At 34.9% G+C, this 19,781-nt stretch overlaps 1 protein-coding gene across 1 annotated transcript in view; it reads right to left on the reverse strand.

Annotated features, from left to right (window-relative positions):
• The window catches only part of LOC145688959 (uncharacterized), a 239,639-nt gene extending 220,389 nt beyond the window's left edge, over positions 1–19,250 (reverse strand). Inside the window, exon 1 of the mRNA XM_081763120.1 lies at positions 19,097–19,250. Coding sequence (XP_081619246.1) covers positions 19,097–19,135 — 39 coding nt within the window. The 5' untranslated portion in view covers positions 19,136–19,250. The remainder of the gene's footprint in view (positions 1–19,096) is intronic.
• Between the last annotated feature and the right edge of the window lie 531 nt (positions 19,251–19,781).

The raw sequence follows: 19,781 nt of genomic DNA on the forward strand, positions 1-19,781 counted from the left end.
TATTCTTCTTGTTGCTATATCGTTGTCATACGCGTCTTTGGCTATCTGCGGCATCGCACTATCTTGCTTCTTTTCTTTATTATTTATAAGTGACGGACTCGGGGTGACATAGTGCTATTGCATATTAGGATGATTTTGAGAAGACTATTAATGAAGGTTCCAGAATCTATATATATAAAATTGAAAATTACTGTTTGTGACTCTAAATCTCCTGAACCGCCCGGCCGATCTCGATCAAATTTGTAACATGGATGAGGTTCGAGGCTGGGCTGGTTTTAGGCTATTCACTTTGGGGGTAGAACTGAGGCCGGGGGAGGGGGTATAAAATAAATAAAACTTAATAACTCCTGAACCACTCGACCGATCTTGATCAAATTTTCAACATTGATGACTTTGAGACCTGGGATTGTTTTTATGATTTAAATTTGACGGAGCAACGTAGGGGAGAAGGAGGGGGAGATATATAAGAATCAATTTATATAAGACTGAAAGTGACTATTCTTGTAACTTAATAACTCTTGAACTATCCGACCGATCTCAATCAAATTTTCAAGATACATGAGGTTCGGATCTGAAAACATTTTTGTAATTTCACTTTAACGGTAGATCCTAGGGGAGGGGAGAGGGAGAAGTATAAATAAAAACTAACAAAACCTAATAACTTTGAACCACCCAACCAATCTCGATCAAATTTTCAACATATATGAGGGTCGGGCCTCGGATGTTTTCTATCGTTTCACTTTGACGAGCAAACGTAGGGGAAGAGGAGGGATATATATATATATATATATATATATATATATATTTAAAATGACTGCCTTTGTGACTTCATTACTCTTGAACCAACCGAGCGATCCCAATCAAATTTTCAACATACATGAGTTTAGGGGTAGGGATTACTTTAGACTATTCAGTTTGACGATGCAACGTAGGGGAGGGGGAGGAGAGAGAAATTTAAAAATGATCACAAATGACCAATATTAGTGTTGAACCAATAGTTTTCGGGGTCGATGAGAGAAACAGTGACACTTCTGATGCTGTTTTAATCCAAGTTCAGCCCTGATAGTTGGGGAGGGGGGAACAACGTAAGGGAGGGGGATAAACATTTAAAAAATGATTGAAAATGACTAATATTAGTGTCGAATCAATAGTTTTAAAAGTATATCAGATTAACAGTGACAATTCTGATGCCGTGTGCCGCAGTACGGAGGAGGGGGAGGGAGAGGGGGGGCTATATGTAATAATGATCGAAAATGACCAATATTAGTGTCTAATCCATAATTTTCGGGATAATTCAGGTGAACAGTGACTATTTCCGATCCGGTTTAAATCCAAAATCAGCCCCGCCACTTGGGAGAGGGTGAGAAAGATATGTATAAAAATGATCGAAAATGGCCACTATCAGTGTCGAATTTATAGTTTTCTGAGTCCCTTAGATGAACAGTGATACTTTCGATTCCGTTTAAATCCAAATTCAAACCCGCAACTTGGGGGAGGAGGAGGAAGAGATATTTTAAAACCATCGAAAATGACCGATATTAGTGCTGAATCCACATTTTTAGGGGGCGCTGAGATGAACGATGGCATTCAAAGATGTGCATTTAAATTATTTATTTCAACCCAGCGAAGCGGGTAATATATGCTAGTACTCAATAATTACCAATGTAATGATAGCTATATTTTTATTTATATTTTTGATAGATAATTAAATTTGAAAATTTACAGTGAAATAATCATGAAGAAAATTTTACGAACACTAAACTTTTAATAAATTAATAAAACCACAATTTCTATTCTACGTAAGTTTAGGAACATATTCAGAACAAAATAAATTTTATCTGAACACTACAGAATTCCTTTTTCACATTCCTATTATTCGATTCCCATTCGGAGCTTATGATTTGGATCCCACGTTAGGCGGTAGGTCCAGCTTTATATAAACTCATGCTTAAAAAAACATTAATTTAAAAAGCATAAAACTTGAAATGAACCAAACAAATTCCAATATTTTCCTTCTATAGAACAAGATAATCGTTGAGCTAAATATAAAACTTTGCAACTGCATTGAACAACAGCAGAAACTTCCGTGATAGACCTAAGAGATAATGGGAAAGATTAGTTGGTTATAAAATCTTAATAACAGATAATGACGAGATCTCAATGGAAAGGGGAAAAATGGAAAAGAAAGGAACAGAGTTAATGCAGCAATATAAAATTTATTTATCATTTATATATTCCACTTGTGAACACTGGTTGATATAGAATACTTTATGCAAACACTCTTATTATGACAAACTAAAATGAAACGTAATACAGTAACATATGGAACTATGCCATCAATCTCAAGGAAAATGTATCTTAAAGAAGCAGCCAGACAAAGAACATTCTGGAAGAAGAAATTTTCCAGCCCTCGAGTTGATAGAAGAAACTATGTACTTTAGTTAATTGGTACTAAAGCTCTATTTTGGTGCTCAGAACGGTTGTAGTATTTGGGATACTGAGATATGGAAAGCGCAGGAAATTATTTTACAACAGCTTTCCCTAGTTCTCAGTAAAAACGAAAGTAAGAAAAAGTAGCCTAAACCTAAACACTGTTTTTTCTCAAGATAAAATATACGAGATATATTATTTCTTCGCTCAAATCATAGTCTTGGGAGAGATATATTGATTTGAAAGAAATGATGCATAGAAAGAAAAAAAAAGTAAGTAAGAGCAAAAGATGAATATAAACTTGAAACGAACGTAATTGGATAATCCAGACGGAAATTGGATAATCTCTCTATATAAAAGAAGTTCTGAGTGAGTGACTGATTGATCCACTCCCAGGCCAAACCGTTTAAGTTAGAAACTTGAAATGTTGATAGCGTATAGGATTTGTGACTTAAGGTATCACTAAGGCAGGATTTTTTGGAAATTCTACGCGGGAGGAGAGGGGAGAATAAGAGTGGAAGTTATTATAGTAAAACGTCCATATCTCCGAATCTCTGAAGGGTAGAAACATTAAATTTGGTATATGAGCTTCTCATTTCAAGTAATTAGACAAGTGTTTCGCCGTTTTCTGATATTTCTAATAGATGGGGAAAACAAGGCGGAATTGCAATTGTCATAATAAAATGGCATAATCTCGAAATCCCGTAAGATTAGAAACATGATAGGAACATTAAACTTGGTATATAAACTCCTTATTCGGAATAAGTGGGCATATGACATAGCGTTTCCAGAGATTCTATCACAATGTTTCCGGAAATTCAGCTTTTAAAGAGACAAGAACGCCAATTTCTATTTTTTTTTTTCAATACATAAAAACGACTTCGGTGTTGTTTATCTTATGATTACAGGAATACGGGTGAATCATTTGAAAAGAATTTTTGAGCACAGCATTTGGGTCAACATTTTTTTTTTAGCAATTCACTTTGAAATGCATATTCTAAGGGGAAAAAGGGCTTCAAATTTTTTACAAAGAATAATTGCATAAACATACTCTTGTCATGCGAAGAAGGGAAGCAAAGTCTCGAGTTAGCCGAAGGCTAGTATTACATAAAAGAAGATATGAAACACAATAATCTAAATTTGAAAGGAATATATGCAATTAAATAGGAAGATTATGAACTGATTTGGGTTGGTCGGAGTTATAATCTCTCTATACACTAAGGCTATGTAAAACGTGGATGTACAGCTTGTTCTCCACGACATTAAAAATTGTTTCAGATCTCAAACACTATTTTAGTGTTACATGGTTCTCAGTATAACACTATAAATTGATAACTTGATTATACGAACATCCTAAAGAGCATTTATCAGCGTTTAACGAGACAGAAGTCAATACACAATAGGCTATACTCCTATAATAAATACGGTCTCAATGTTGTTATATCACATCCTCCGTGGATGTCTCGGGACTCGGAAGGATTCTGGTAATTTCTAGATGAAATTAAAAAAAAAGGCCATAATTTTGTACATAAATTTATAAAACGAAAGGAGAAAAAATTCGAGACGAGCCAAGAAAGAATTGAAATAAGACGAAACCTGTAAAATTTACTACACGAGATGGGAAAACCTTATTTCTCGTAATACCTTGTGGGCAACATTACCCACGGCTAAACATGAGACTCGTATTGGTTCCAAGCGGAAATAGAACCCAAATTTCCCTCACTGAAGGCGTGTGTGCTAGCTGTATAGTCATGGAGGAGCTGAAAACTATGCAGAATTACGAAACAGTAATAGTTTAGAATATAGTTTTTGGGTAAATAGAACGACAACTTCACAGAAAAGAACCTCTAGGAAGATAGAGTTCCCACGAGACAATTTTTGTGACGGCATACGAGATGAAACGGCGTTCTTCCAATAGAAACAGAATCACATTTTGAGACAAAACACCATTTTCATGAAACCTATTCGAGACAAGACAGTATCAACTCTTGTCTCATACGCACAATTCCCAATTTCATTAATTTTTGGAAGTTTACTTAGTCAGCAAGGACCTTCTCAGACTTCAACCACATAGTTAAATGGTTGAACTCAGCTTGACCTAGAGATAACATTGTAACAGTACGATTTCAACACAACCTAATCCAACTATTAAGTATTGCCTATTACGTTTCTGCTCCCTTTCTTCCTTATCGAGGGGAGGAGAAAAATATGAAGTAAATCACTGAATGATCTCTAATCTTTATCAACTACTTTTATCGGTGACATGTTTTATAGAGTATTTTAAATATTGATTATCAACGGCCTATGAGATTATAAACTGCAGAGTTGATAAATGGTACATAAATAAACCAGTCGATTTATCAGCAATTATACCATATTCTGAAAAGCTGTATAGAGAAAACTCACATATATTTAAGGATTGGCGTGTTGAGCGATAAAAAGGATCAACCTTATATGAGATAAAATTATAAATACTAATAAACAAAACAAATGTAATGTGTCTTGAAATGTAATTTTCATGTTTGAGCTTTCATCACAATTAAGCACTACATTTGAGGAAGTGTCGATAGATAGCAGGTGGTAGATCTAGATAGTCGTTAGATATAAGGAATTATAGGATAAAAAAATATGCTGAATATATTTATTGATTTGCTCTTTCTCTCGTTCAATAACAAAAATAATTCTAAAATTTGTGAGTAATGTCTTGAAATCCTGGAGTTAGTTCGTACTGTTATAGTAATACGTATAAAACAAACATTTTACGCTTTATAACCAATCTTCCTATTAATGTGAGTCCCTGTCACGAAGAACGTAGACTGAAAGTATTTGAGAACAAGATCCTGGGGCGAATATTCGAAACCAAGAGAAACGGAATGGGGAATGGCGGAAACTTTATAACGAGGAACTGCATAATTTATACCGTTTATCAAACATTGTTAGGGTTATCAAGTCGAGGAGGCTCAGGTGGACAGGTCATGTACTCAGAACGGAAGAAAGTAGGAACACTTACAAAGTTTTGACTGGAAGTCCAATCGGAAAACAACCATTAGGAAGACCTAGGAGAAGATGTACGGAGAATATTGTAATACGATTGAAGTTAACTGGTAAAGGGTAAATGATATTAACTTTGATATCAATATTTTGTAGATTTTCATATTTTAAATGGAAATAAAACTCAATTTCCACTCTGATGCTGTTAAGTCGTCTATATCTTTAGAGCAATCAAGGAAGTCTCATAACAACTCAAAACTATGTCCAAACGAAAATATTCTTTTTAACAGGAAATATAACATATGTTATGTAGCAATGTGTCAACTCAATAACAAACACTTCCTACTTCGAGTTATAAGGAAATTCTTGTAAATGTAATTGTAAACGGAAGAAATGACGCCACCAAAAACTAGGAACAAAAGGTAGGTGGACAAAAGGAGTAGTGAACTCGAGAGAGTTCTGAAGTAACCAACACAGAAGAAGGTTCGATCTCTTGATTCTTCTCCGATCAAATCTTGGTGAGTACATGCTGGTTACAAATCGATGACATACTGCTATCTTTCGACTTAATTACCAATCTCACTTATATAAACAATTCTAACTTCTAATTCGGTATGACAGTTACTATCAATTTTGTCATAAAGCCACAGCACCAGTTTTGGGTAATTATCTAAATCTAATGTCTCTAGTTTTATTTATCTAAGACATCTTTCAAATTATTGCTCTACCTAAATTAAATGGTTAAGTTTATTATGAGATTGTATTCTAATTTGCCTGATGTTAACATTTCGATCTAAAAGGTTGCCATAAGTTAATATTAAGATGGATTTCGCAGAAATAAGAATACAAAGTAGAAACTGCATCCAGTAGCTAAGGACAGAAGTCAATGGAGAGCTTTTGTGAATGCGTCATTGAATCTTCTTGTTCCATAGGCCATAGAATTAGAGAGAGAGAGAATCAATTTTCATGTGAGAAGGAATGAGTTTTCGGACATAGATTAACAAATAATAACCCATAATTACTAAGTAGCTGAACCTGCGCTCTCTACACAGCACATCATTCACATATGAGCATGAATCTCCTTGTCATTCCTCATAACATCTGTACATGTATCTTTACAGACACAAATGAAAGACGTCTTGATGAAAATCGGGAAGAGGTACCATAAAGGGGAGAATTCTTTGATTATTTTTTTCAATATCTCTCAGTGTTTGCAAGATTTGAGCCTACTTCCAGTTGGAGTTTCTAATTCATGTATGATCAGAGTTTTCTTTCTTCTTGCATGCAGTATGTAATAAGCAAATACATTACATACACAATTAATTATAACGTCACATAAGATATGATGTTATTTTACTTTTTTAAGATTTCAACACTTCCAGTGTACCCCTAAAAAATGTAATAAAGAAATAAGGACACTTTTTTTAAAAATATCCAATTAGAACTGGTCAATCTAAACAAAATTTAGAATCGACCAGTGAAAATGGCATGTTTCTATCACTTATGGTTTTCAAGATCTCGTTGTCGAAAGGAAAGGAGACAAACATATAAACTTTTCATTGGAGAAAAACATATAAACCCAGCATTTTAATATATAGACTAGCTGAACCTTCGTTGTCTACTCAGCCTATCATTCTGTTATGACCATGAATCTCTTTCCCACTCTGTCTCCTTACCCACACCGCTAACGCTCTTGCCTTAGGTGCGAGCGGTCTCGGGTTCGATTCCCGGTGGGGTCGGTCGAAAAAGTGTAAAACGCTTTTTCAGACCAGCCATCCTGAATAAGGTTTTCTGGATTTTCCTTACTCACACCAGGCAACTGCCGGGATGGTACCTAAGTTATAGGTCCCAGGCCTCTTCCATCCTTCTCCAATCCTTTCTTCCTTCCCTCTCGTGCTCGACAAGGGACGTCATCCCTCATATATATAACAGACTAAATGGCCATAGATGCCGAAAGCCTAGAAATTCATGAATGATCAGAGTTTTCTTTCTTCTTGCATGCAGTACGTAATAAGTAAATACATTACATACACAATTAATTATAAGGTCAGTGATATATGGTGTTCATTGGGCAAAACACTCCAAACAATAAAGATTCATCTTAAACTGGAGATATGGTTATCCTTCGTTTTTCATTATATTTGACCATGAAACAAACGCCTAAGAGACATGCAACCCCCGTATTGGAATGAATAACTCGTAGGATATGATGCTATATTTTTTAAAAATTTCAACACTTCCAGTGTACTCCTAAAAATGTAATCAAGAAATAACGGCAACGTTTTTTTTTAAAAAAAAATATTCAATTACAACTGGACACTCTTCACAAAATTTGGAAACAACCAGCGAAAACGGCACGTTTCTAGCCTTTGTGATTTTCGAGATCTCATTGTCGAAAAGAATGGAGACAAACATATAAACTTTTCTTTGGAGACAAACATATTAACCTAGCATTTTACTATATAGATAACTAATTTTAACGCTTAATTAAGTCGCGAAAGTGAATTTTGAGTGTATGTTTGACTTGGATAATGTATTTGTATTTTGTGCTATTGTAATCGATATGTAGCCAGGATTATCGCGGGAGCTAATGTGGATCAGATCCCACGTTAAGCTATAGGTCCAAGTATCATATATTTTCGTTGCTGTAAAGAACTCTAAACTTAAATATCTACAACTAAAATACACAGTGACATGATTAAAACCTACCTCGAGGTGTGTGTCAAAATTTATCTCAAATGGGTTGGCCGTTTTGCGACGCGATCACAAACAGCAGACAACGTCGATTACAATGTGGCTAAAGAAAAACCAATTGAACTCCTCTCCTGTTAAAATTGGAATTTTGGAAAACGTTTGGACATGTATCTGTATTTATAATGAGGAGTTATACAGGCTGTGGCAAGTATTTCAGAACATACGTTATAGACGACACAGCATCATATACATCATAGTTACAAATCCTTTCTTTCGCAGGTAAACATAGAAAAACCTAGCAGGGGCGTAAGCATTAGTTTTTCAGCAAGAATCTCTTCTATTACATACGGCTGATACGACCTATGAGTGGCTGATCGATAATTTTCATGACCATATCACTCTCAATACGAGGCTTCCCAGATGTTAATTCAATGGGCTATTTATTACGTATGGTATGATTGAGAGGGACTCCAATAAACATCCACATATCACGTTGCGGCTCTTAGGGTAGCTCTTGTGGATGCAATGGCAAATATTCTCAAGACCCATCTCATTACAATCTATAGGCGATTTCCATTATCTTGTGGAGGCAGTTATTGAGGCTGATGGGGATTTCATTGTATGATGTCCACTGTGGATGATCACCTGTATAGCACGTTAAAATATAACAACTGCTCTCTTTTTAGTGTTTGTCCCTTACTGTATATCCTGTAAGCCAAGTTTTACCATCCTAGTTAAAGGGCTCGTGAGATACCAAATTTTTCGCATAAATTTTAACCCATATCTTACCCTCCCCCTTTAGGATATGCTCTTTAATAAAAGTGACATGGAGAAAACTCGTTTCGAGGAGGATAACTGCCTATACAGAAGTATGTATATTAAAATGCTACCTTTATATGTTTCTAGCCAATTCCTTTCGACAATGAGACCTATGAGACCTTGGAGACCCCAAGCTCTAGAAACGTGCCGTTTTCGCTGATCGATCCCGGATATTGTGTAGATTTGCTAGTTCTCATTCAAAGTTTAAAGAAAAAAAAGTACTGCTAATTTTCTATTCAACGTTCTCGAGGTCGTCTTGAGTCCATAAGATTAACATTGTCGCTAAGGCGTTGATATCCTTGTGCCAAGCAACCAGTGAAAAAGTTACATACAGCGGGTAACATAGGGGTCTACATGGTAGGCACTTTGCTTTGCTATTAATGACGAAATCTATTGCATGCTGGCAACTTCAAATGCATGTAAAGCCGCAATAAGGTGTACTGAGATATGATTTATAAGCAAGAAAAAATCCATTCGACATCATCTGCCACTTCAAATTTGCCACAAATTCACTCCAATACATATATTTCAATGCTACATTTATCCGTTTGTCTCTATCAGTTTACTACCTTTCTGAGTTATTCAGTTCTTTACTTGCGTCTGTAAATCGACTCGTACAGATATAGTGATGAAATGTAATGGAAATGCAGCTCATAATAGAATGATATGCTGTGCAGATGTTCAGCCGTTCCAAAACTAATTTGAAACGGTTCAGCCGTTTTCCAGTGATTAGATGCGAAATAAGATCAGTTTCTTTACATATGTATATAAGATTAATTTCAATTTATAACTAGTTTTTCGTCTAGAAATACTATACAAAATCCCAAACAATATTTTAATAAGGTTTATTTAGCCTGGAAATTATTTTTTTAAAAAATGGAATGTGGAAATTTCTGATCGAGATTCGGTATGTACTTGCATACAAGAACATAAGGAACTTTTGTTTGTTTCTTTTTTATTTTCTAATATATCACCTTTGTACTAAAGTGGCATTGCAAATGAAACTGAAAGTAGCTTTATACATAGGGCATCACTCGTCCAGTCCTTTTACCGGTAAGTTCCTTCTTTATTCATATTAAATCAGTGGCGGTCTTTACATGGGGCGAACTAGACAACCGCCTGAGGCCTCGAGCTTCATAGTAATGCTATTGAGTTTTGAAAGTATTTATGGACAAGAAATTATGCTTCATCCAACAAAATGGTTTGAATCCCATGTTAAACTATAGGCCCATATCTCATATTTTTCATTCTTCTTTTTTTTCTGTAAAAGAACCAACATTTATTATTCTCAATATAGTGGTCAGTAACTCGCCTGTGAAATGGTAGAATTTGTAGCCACTAAATTCACGTATTTAAAAGCTTTCGTGTCTACTTAGGAAAAATATTAATTTCAACTGTAATTATATACATTTTATTATTTCTGTGAGAGAAGTCCTGCCCTTTCGCAACATAAATGTCAAGTTGCGAAATTAAAATTAAAATTCAACGCAAATTCAATTCTTTCTTCATTAGTGTCAAAGATATAAATATTAAAATGCAATAGTTTGATATAATGAATTTGAATTTTCATATAACATCGCTGCTGAACGGACGCTAAACCTCAATTCAACTTAACCTTGTTCGAACACTAAAACAGTATTTGAGATTTCAGACTTGGATGAACTAGTGTTGAACTCACGAGATTTCTCATCTCGTCTCAATTTTCGTCTCGAAAAGGAGACGAGAATTGTCATGTCCCTAGTCTTGTTTTGATTAGAAAATGCACTTTCGTTTTTGACGCTAGATCAAGAAAAATCTGGTATCCGGACAATCTGTTATATTGTACAAGTATACGGATTGCATATGTTTACTACGGACATCTGTATTGAGCATACGTTATCCATATGCTACATACGTACTGCGCTTTTCAATCTTAGATGTTACATCATGCCGCTCCAGGATGTCTGACATCTAACAGTCTTCCGTCAGCTATATGTTATATACGTCCATTTGTATGTGAGATCCTGAAAGCCTATATACGGTTCTTTCTTTCGTACGGAAAGTACGTTTATTTGGATCACTTATACGGAAAGTACTTATAAAACACGTTTTTAGTTTAACCTACGTTTAAGACATACCTCTGCTGCAGGGTGTTACATAAAGTTGTACTTTAAGTCTAAAAACTGCAGAATTTACGCATGTAAGCTACATTTTTACGTACACCACATTTTTTTCATTGTATAACAGGACACTATAATGTGAACTTAGCTATACACATATGCTTTTTATTTTGTTTTCTTGCTAAACTTAGCAATGATTGATTAATGACATGTGTTTGAAGGTATGCCAGAAAGTAAGCAAGGAAAATAAGAGTACTCAATCAACCGACAATATTAAAGTGGGCAAATTCTTACACCAAAACTCAGAACAACTGAGGATCGACATGAACTGAAATTACAGCAATGGCAAGAGATTTACTCTCAATGAAAAGAATTATTAAGATAGCTTCAGAGAATGTATTTTATAGATCGAATTTAAAGAAACACAGTAAATAAAGTTTCAAGAGTATCGGAAGTTTATCTAAATATAAGGAAAGTAATACGGAATTCCGATTGTCACTTGCTGAATATAATGTTGAAGTTTTTAAAAAAACTAAGTAGTTTTCAGGCTTTGCGATTATTATTATTGCTTCTTTTCATTAAACTTGGGCTAATTTATTTAAAATCTTTCCTGTAATTCTTCGCAGAAAAGGAGCAATTAAAGGGAAAGTCCAACACTTGGAGTATCCACATTTGCGGTACTGAGACACTTGCGGTATTTTGAGTATTGACATTTGTGGTACTGGGGCATTTGCGATACTATTCGAAATAACTTCTTATTCTCCAAGCTGAGAGAGGATATTTTCACATGTTTAGTTAGCGGATAAGCACACAGTATCAACTGCTACACAAAGATCAAGTTCTATCACATTGGTGTAGCCAGCAAGTTGTTCTAGGTAATAACATGATTCTTTCAGGGGACCCGAGCATTTTGTATATTAAAAGTAGACAGCACATAAGAATATATACACGCAAATATAAGAATCAATTATACAGAAAAATGAAAGAACAGTTACTAGGATACATGGTAGACATATCCGAAAGTTGTAAACAAATACTTGAGCAAAACAAAAATGTAAATAAATTTTTATCTCTGATTGGTCGAATGTTTGTCCATGATACTTAGGCCTAAAGGAAACTTCGAGAAATATTTATATATTTTTCTTTTCTTTTATAGTTTTCCTTAACAGTTTTCCTAAAGCTATTTGCCAATGGTTACTTAGAATTGAAATATAATATTTTTCTTCGTTTTTAACATATTGAGATATTTGTAATTACGCGTAAATATTATGGAATTATCCAAAGAGCAACTTGCTAGTGGAGTGATATGCCTCAAGTCACTCATTTTGGACACAGTTGTCCGTTGTTATGAGCATATTTAGGAATTTTTGGCCAGATCTAGATCGGAATAAGTGAAAGACACAAAGTGAAAATTAACGTTCAACAATTAGTAATTTATTTTCATGATTTATAATAGAGTTCAATTGGTACATTAGAGATAAATACATATCGAGGTAAGTTCTGAAACCAATACAATGAATAAAATATAGATACAGTATTGCATAAATGAATCACATAATATTACACTGTTCCATCTCCATACCCATCCCATTTCATTATTATATTCATTCTAATTTGGAGTAATGGGTGTGAAATGAATGCTTCTGGTGCACGTTCCATGATGTATACCGCAAATGTCCCACTGTTTAAGGGAGTTTTGGACAGTACTGCTAATGTCCCAGAAAAACAGGTATTCTCGTTATAGCGTAGATGTCCTGATACCGATTAAACGACACTATGGAATCTATTTATGTAAATTCTTATTTATTTAGGATGTAAAATCAAATGAAGATAGTGAAAAGGCTTGACAAGCATTCGTAAGCAGAGAATAGAGACGAGAGCGTTTAAAACTTCATTACGTAAATTAATTCGTTACTCTTTTCTATGTAGAAAAGAAATAGTATTACTGTCTGAAAATTCAGAGACATGTTATTGTCTTTGATTCTTTTTTATGAGGGGGGCGCGGTGGCTCAGTGGTAGAGCGTTCACCTCTGGTGCTTGGGGTCCCGGGTTCGATCCCAGCCCCCGCCAAGTGAACTTTGTGGTGGACAAACACCGTGCTCGTGGGTTTTCTCGGGGTTCTCCCGTTTCCTCCCACTTTCTTCATTCCACCATTTCACTCATCTCTCATCATCACCGTCTCCTTTAGCCTAACCGGCATAACCGTGGGACGTAAAACTTAAAGATTCCATTTCATTTTCTTTTTTATGATCTATACTTTGTATAGTAACTGAACTACAAAATGTTTTATAACAAATAGATTAATGAATAAACGATTATATTTGAAAAGGACAGATAGATAACAAGTACGTTCAACTCAAATCTATCTTTTTTTTCATTTTCAGCTATGTTCAACTTGCATTTAATACTAAAATAGAACAGCAACTAGAATTTTATCCGGGACAAATTAGGGCTCTATTTCATGAATTGTTTGCGTACACAATTCTCTATTTCTTATCTGTTTAATTTTCTTAATTTAAGTTACTAAAATTTTAAAGCCAACCTATGTTGTATCAAATTATTTGAGTTTAATTTTTCGAAAACAATTCTATTGATTTTATTTATTTTATTTCAAACTAAAATAGTTACAAGTTTTGCAAATAAAACATACAAAACACAGTAAAGGATTTACTCAATTGTAAATTAATTACCATTAAAGAGCTTATGAGTCAAAATTTTATTCGACATCGTTATCATAATACAAATAATATGCCTTGTTCATAATATGATAATAATAAATGTACTGTTACATAACTAATTAATGGATAAATATGTTTCTTTTCGTAATGTTTAATGCAAAACGACGAATTTTTGAATGTTCCATTTTTAATTCGGCCCTCCTGTCTTAAAAGAGCCTTGAACATATCTGATCTTTTTAGTCGTTACACTGTATGACAGAATTATATTGATATAGAAGGAAAATTAAATAGCTGTGCCAGTATACACATAAAACCTTAATGGTTTTATATTACGAAGTACTTGTGTTCAAGCCCACGGCATTAATGATTTTTTTTTCATTACCAGGTAAATATAAGGAATATAACTTTAATTAGCACTGAGAGTTCCTATTAACATATTACTATTACCAGGCAATTAGTTACGGGATGCAGAGATACAAGATGACCATAGGTAACTATACTAAGTAAGTGAATATAATTACGGTTTGACATTCATACATACAACCATGATTTAATCGTACAGGATGTGAAGTGGCTAAAATATAGTATACTCTGATAAGAAGAAAGAACAAAAGCGATATCGTGAGAATCCAAATTCATTATATCAAACTATTGCATTTTAATAATTACATCCTTCAAACTTACGTTGCGAAAGGGCAGAACTTTTCTCACATAAATAATAAAATATCTAAAATTAGAATTGAAATGAATAATTTTCTTATCTTTAGTAGATACCAAAGCTTTTAAATTAGTGGATTTAATGGATTAAAAATTCTACAATTTCACAAGTGAGTTACTGATCACTGTATTGAGAATAACAAACGTTGGTTCTTCTATAGAAAAAAAAAAGAAGGATGAAAAATAGTTGTAAATTATCATTGAAGTTGTTAGTTTTTATTGACACTTCATTCGTAGGGTGCTATCATATTTTTCTCTTTTGGAAAACAATAGCATCTCAAATAAACAAAAAATAAATAAACCCATAGAAACTTTGAATTAAGATTATACTTACATTTTATTTAAAAACGATGGATAGGCTGCAGAAAGTGAAATTTTGAGCTTCAATCATTGATTAAGCAAACTCAGTTTGTGCTCCAAATTTCTAAATGTGAGTCAGCTTAGATAGAACCAAATGTCAGTGCGCTCGCTCTCACTAAACTATTACAATACAATACTTCTATTACATTATAATACTTCTATTACAATATTAAAATACTGTTTAACATTTACGTTCAAAGGATTGAATTATTTTCCTTGTTCAGAAGCTTGAAATTACAATAATTAATTTGTTTTTAAAAGTGCCTATTTGTCTGAAACGAACTCCTCCTGTAATTGTCCTTCATAATGTTCAATGAAAATGAAGTGAAATATTGAAGTTTTACGTCCTACAATTATGCCGGCTAGCCTAAAGGAAGCGGTGATGGTAAGAATAAATGAAATGGTGGAATGCAGAAAATGGGAGGAAACGGGAAAACCCCGAGAAAACCCACGCACATGGTGTTTGTCCACCACAAAGCTCATATGGCGCGAGCTGAGATCGAACTAAAAACCTCATGCACCAAAAGTGAACGCTCTACCACTGAGCCACCGTGGCTCCTTAATGCTCAATGACAAACGAAGTGAAATAATATCGTCCTACACCTACATGATAATAAAGTGAAAGGATAATTATGAATCATTTTGAAGGAATGGGTGGAATTTGTATTTATTACATCATTATCATTGCGCGACATTAAGCAAGTTCACATCACAGATATAAAATTGAAGTACACTCGCTATTTAGATCGGAAGCGGACAGAAGGGCGCTGAGAAAATTTATTGACGCGATGACTTGGCAAGTTGTGATCGAACCGCACACCTTTGCACCAGGTATGTTTCCAGAGTTGGCGTGGGTCAATGAAAACTTGACCCACGACCCACTGACCCACCACCCATCATGACCCACTCTGACCCTCGACCCACCATGACCCACCACCCACTCTGACCCACCACCCACCGTGACCCAGCACCCACGGTGACCCACTCTGACCCACCGTGACCCACCACCCACCATGAACCACTCTCATCCACTTTGACCTACTCTGACACACTAAAATCCATCGTCATCAACTCTGAACACGATCCACGGCCTCTTCTGAACTGACTAAAGAGTTTACACTTGTAATAAAACAAGACTGTGAAATTGTCACTAATCGGAGTATGAATTTCTAGTCAATCGCTCAAGCACCACTCTGTTACAATAACGGTGGATCTGACCTTTACGATATAAAATGGTAAAGTGTTTGTCAGTGAGGAAATTGAAACAGTTCGAGGTGGGGGGAAATTAGTGTGTGCCTAAAATATACTTGTACTAAGAGAGTATTCTTGCAAGTATTAATTTCTGAATGCATTACACAAGAAACTTCTATTCGCAAGAAAATACCCCTGTACAATATGGAAAACGTTATGGTTTCTCAGTTCACAGTATTTTCCTCACAAAAGACTTGAAAAATCAGTTGTTCATAGGGTATAAAGGTGCTCGGGTACCCTATGTGAGAGCATTTCCATAAAGTATGCTCATAATTGTAATTTGTGTAATCACTAAAACACCATGTTAAATTTAAGTTACAAATATGCATAATTGCAATTATTATGAATATTTATTCAAAGTAGTTTACCTAAAGCAAAGAAGAGACTTGCTAAAAATTAGGTACAAAGTTGAATAACACAAACAAGCCGTTAGTAATACAAGTATACATTTTCCGTAACTCGTCATTTTCCACCTTAAAACAAATCTGAAATCTGATTTATTTCCTGTTGGTAACTTTTTGGCGGTAAATCATTCACAGTGGAATGATGTCCCTCCTTCAGCCAAGAAATAACTAGCTTGTCTACTTTGAGCATGTCTAGCGGTGGGCCATTAACATTGATGAGCAACAAGTTAGACAATGTTTGAGCACTTAGTCTATTTCTAATATCAGTCATCTGTAAATTCATAAGGGGAAATCCCCATTCCCACTCTGTCGTGGAAATTGATAATACTTCTACCCGATTTCTACTTCTCATCGACAATCTACTTGTTAGACTTAAGTCTGATAACGATTTTTTTTGGTCAGGTTTGAAATACTCAGTAAGAAGTATCATCTCTCTATCACCATACAACATCTTTTCCATATCGACCATGTCAGTTGGCAATGTCGACCCATGTAGAACAGAAACTTCATCTACCACGCCTTTGACAGGGAATCTTGTGAATAAATTATCAATTAAATCCTGATAAACTGATTATTTCTTATTTGTTTTTGTTTCTGATTTTTTTTCTTAAATAACATCGATCGTTTTCGATCATTTTTACAAAAAAACTCACTACCAATTTTCCATATATAGAAAGTGCCCTCCCCCCACATAAAGGAGAATTTAAAAAAATGCTAGGACACATTCTGTTTATTTTCAATAAAGAGTTAATACACTGAATTTCAGCTCCGTAAGTTTAACGGCTTGTGAGATACTCATTTTTTTTCCGCAAAACTTCGGATACTCACTACCTCCTTAGGATATTATGCATTATAATAAAAGCAATATAACATCCCAATTTGGATTAAGGCCTAACTATATATATATACCAAAAGTAATTTCATTTGACTTTGCAATTTGACAGTGATGATCAGGCACGCATAGTTACATTCAATTTTTTATATAATAATTTATATATTACAGTGATTCAAAAATGTATTTTTTCCAGTAGTTAGCTCTAAAAACTCACAGGTCTCGAAAGCCAAGTTGTAGTGTAAGTCCTATTGCTATTATTACTATTAAAAATATCAATATCCAAAAGTGCCTGAAGTCCTTTTTTCACTTGGTTACATATACTCACCTCAGGTAAGTAGACAGAAACAAGTCGAAAAGGAAGGGAAATGAAAGTCTTGAAAGTAAAACGGAGACAAATTTACCAGTCTTCAGAAGATACTGTCTACAATGCAGTGAGCAGAGAGGGTCGGTAGATCATACTGAGTCGGTGAGTCACAGTTTGTCATGGTGGGTGGTGGGTCGCAGTGGGTCATGGTGGGTGGTGGGTCACAGTGGGTCATGGTGGGTGGTGGGTCGCAGTGGGTCACAGTGGGTCACATGCTGTTGACCCACGTCCCACTCAGAAAACTTGACCCACTTGACCCACTGACCCACCGACCCACTCCATCTCTGGTTTCTACTACTGAGCTACCATGTGGACCATGTCTACTATTTTTTAACCAAGTTTAGTAATTAATATACAGTGAAACCCGTCTTTAGCGAAATCGAGCGGAACTCGGAAAAAGTCAGATTTTCGCTTATGTTTTTAACGGATATACTGAGAAAATATATTGCTGTACTTACCTTGTTCAATTATCGTACTTCTTTCTTCTACGAATTAATACACAGAAAATTTAATATGAACACAAAATATGCTATGCACACGTTTTCTTTATTTTTTTCCCTATTAGTCAAGCAGGGCTTTCTGTATACACTGCTGCTTGGCTGCTCGACTTTCCGCACAAACTTTAGCCTGAGAAACTACACTAAAGAAATCCGTAAGGAAAATTGTCCAGACAGATTTAACAAAAGAACGAAGAATTTATCACAGACGGTGTAATGGATATGTTGCCCCTCATAGGATATCTAAAAGTTTTCTAAACACTGCAGTCCGGAACTCAGAACTTTCTGTTAAAGGTTTATTCTGCTTTCCGTTTTCCGCATAACACAGTTTCCGCTTAATGAAGAGACTTCTACATGTTTTATACTCTAAAATTCATGGGAGCGTGAAATATTTCCGTTTAATATAGGGTCCATTGAAGGAAGGTTTTACTGTAGGCCTATATATATAGTATAGTATAGTATAGAATAGTATAGTATAGTATAGCATATTATACTGTATATATATAGTATAGTATAGGGGTCAACTCCATCCTCTAAGTGCTTGGTGTAACCCCTCCCAAATTTACCATTTTTCTTCCCCTAAATGGGGTCTAGATTCCCGTCCTCCAAAAGAACATGAGTTCCTGATTTGCATGTCCAGTGCATAGGAAGATACTTCACTTGATGGTCTTGCCTCCTTTAAACAGAATCAATCTATAAACGCCTACGTTTCCCGCCACAATTTAGTCCTTTGAATCAGAAAAGAATGCATTCTTTGCTATGACAATTAATTATTTTTAAATGTAATTTATGCTAAGTCCTCCTTCACAATTAGAACTCTCAAAAAACACCATTATGGCATAATTAAAGTTCGATTGTGCCATATTTAACAAAAAAATTATATTCCCCTAAAAATCTTGTGGGGGTAGGGCTATAGGCACCCCTGACCTTCCTCATGCAGAAAGGGAATTTTCTTACCTGAATAGCATCTTCGCCTGATATCCTCTTCCACTTCATAGTTGGTCACTTTAAAGCAACACTGTTAGTTATTTTATCACTCACATATACATACATTCATTACACCTGTATATCACACAAACACAGAAGAATACGAACACAACATGCAGCCGTGGAGAATTCCCAGCAATTAGGCTTGAGCAACAATTCTCCTTCCACTGAGCGACTGACTGGACGTAACGTAACTTTACTGTACTTGGGAGCTTCCTTGCGTAAAAATGTTAGCAATATAAATGAAGGCCACGGGAATAAGAATGAACAAGTTTAACCACTATAGCACTCGTTAGATACTGAAAAATAACTTAATTTACTGTCAGTCATTTGGAGAATAATAGAAAAGAAAGAAGTAAAGAAAACAGGTTCTTTTGTATGGAATTTCTAGTTCATTGTTTCTCGATAACGTACTTTTTTTTTATCGAGATCGATAAGAGGATTCTTTTTATACATATATTTTTATCTCTTTCTGCGCAATCCAGAAAATAATCGAGTATTACTCTTATCTTCTAAGTCTTCACTTTCAATGATTGTGAGCATTGCTTAGTAAGTGCGTGGTGCAAATACACATCGAGTGTATTTTGTCACTTTCCACGTTGCTGAAAAACAATTTATTAATATTGTTGGGAGCTACACAAAATAGATTGTCGGG

The sequence above is a fragment of the Thermobia domestica genome, chromosome 7 (genome assembly GCF_964235325.1).
Source record: "Thermobia domestica chromosome 7, izTheDome1.hap1.1, whole genome shotgun sequence".
NCBI lineage: Eukaryota > Metazoa > Arthropoda > Insecta > Zygentoma > Lepismatidae > Thermobia > Thermobia domestica.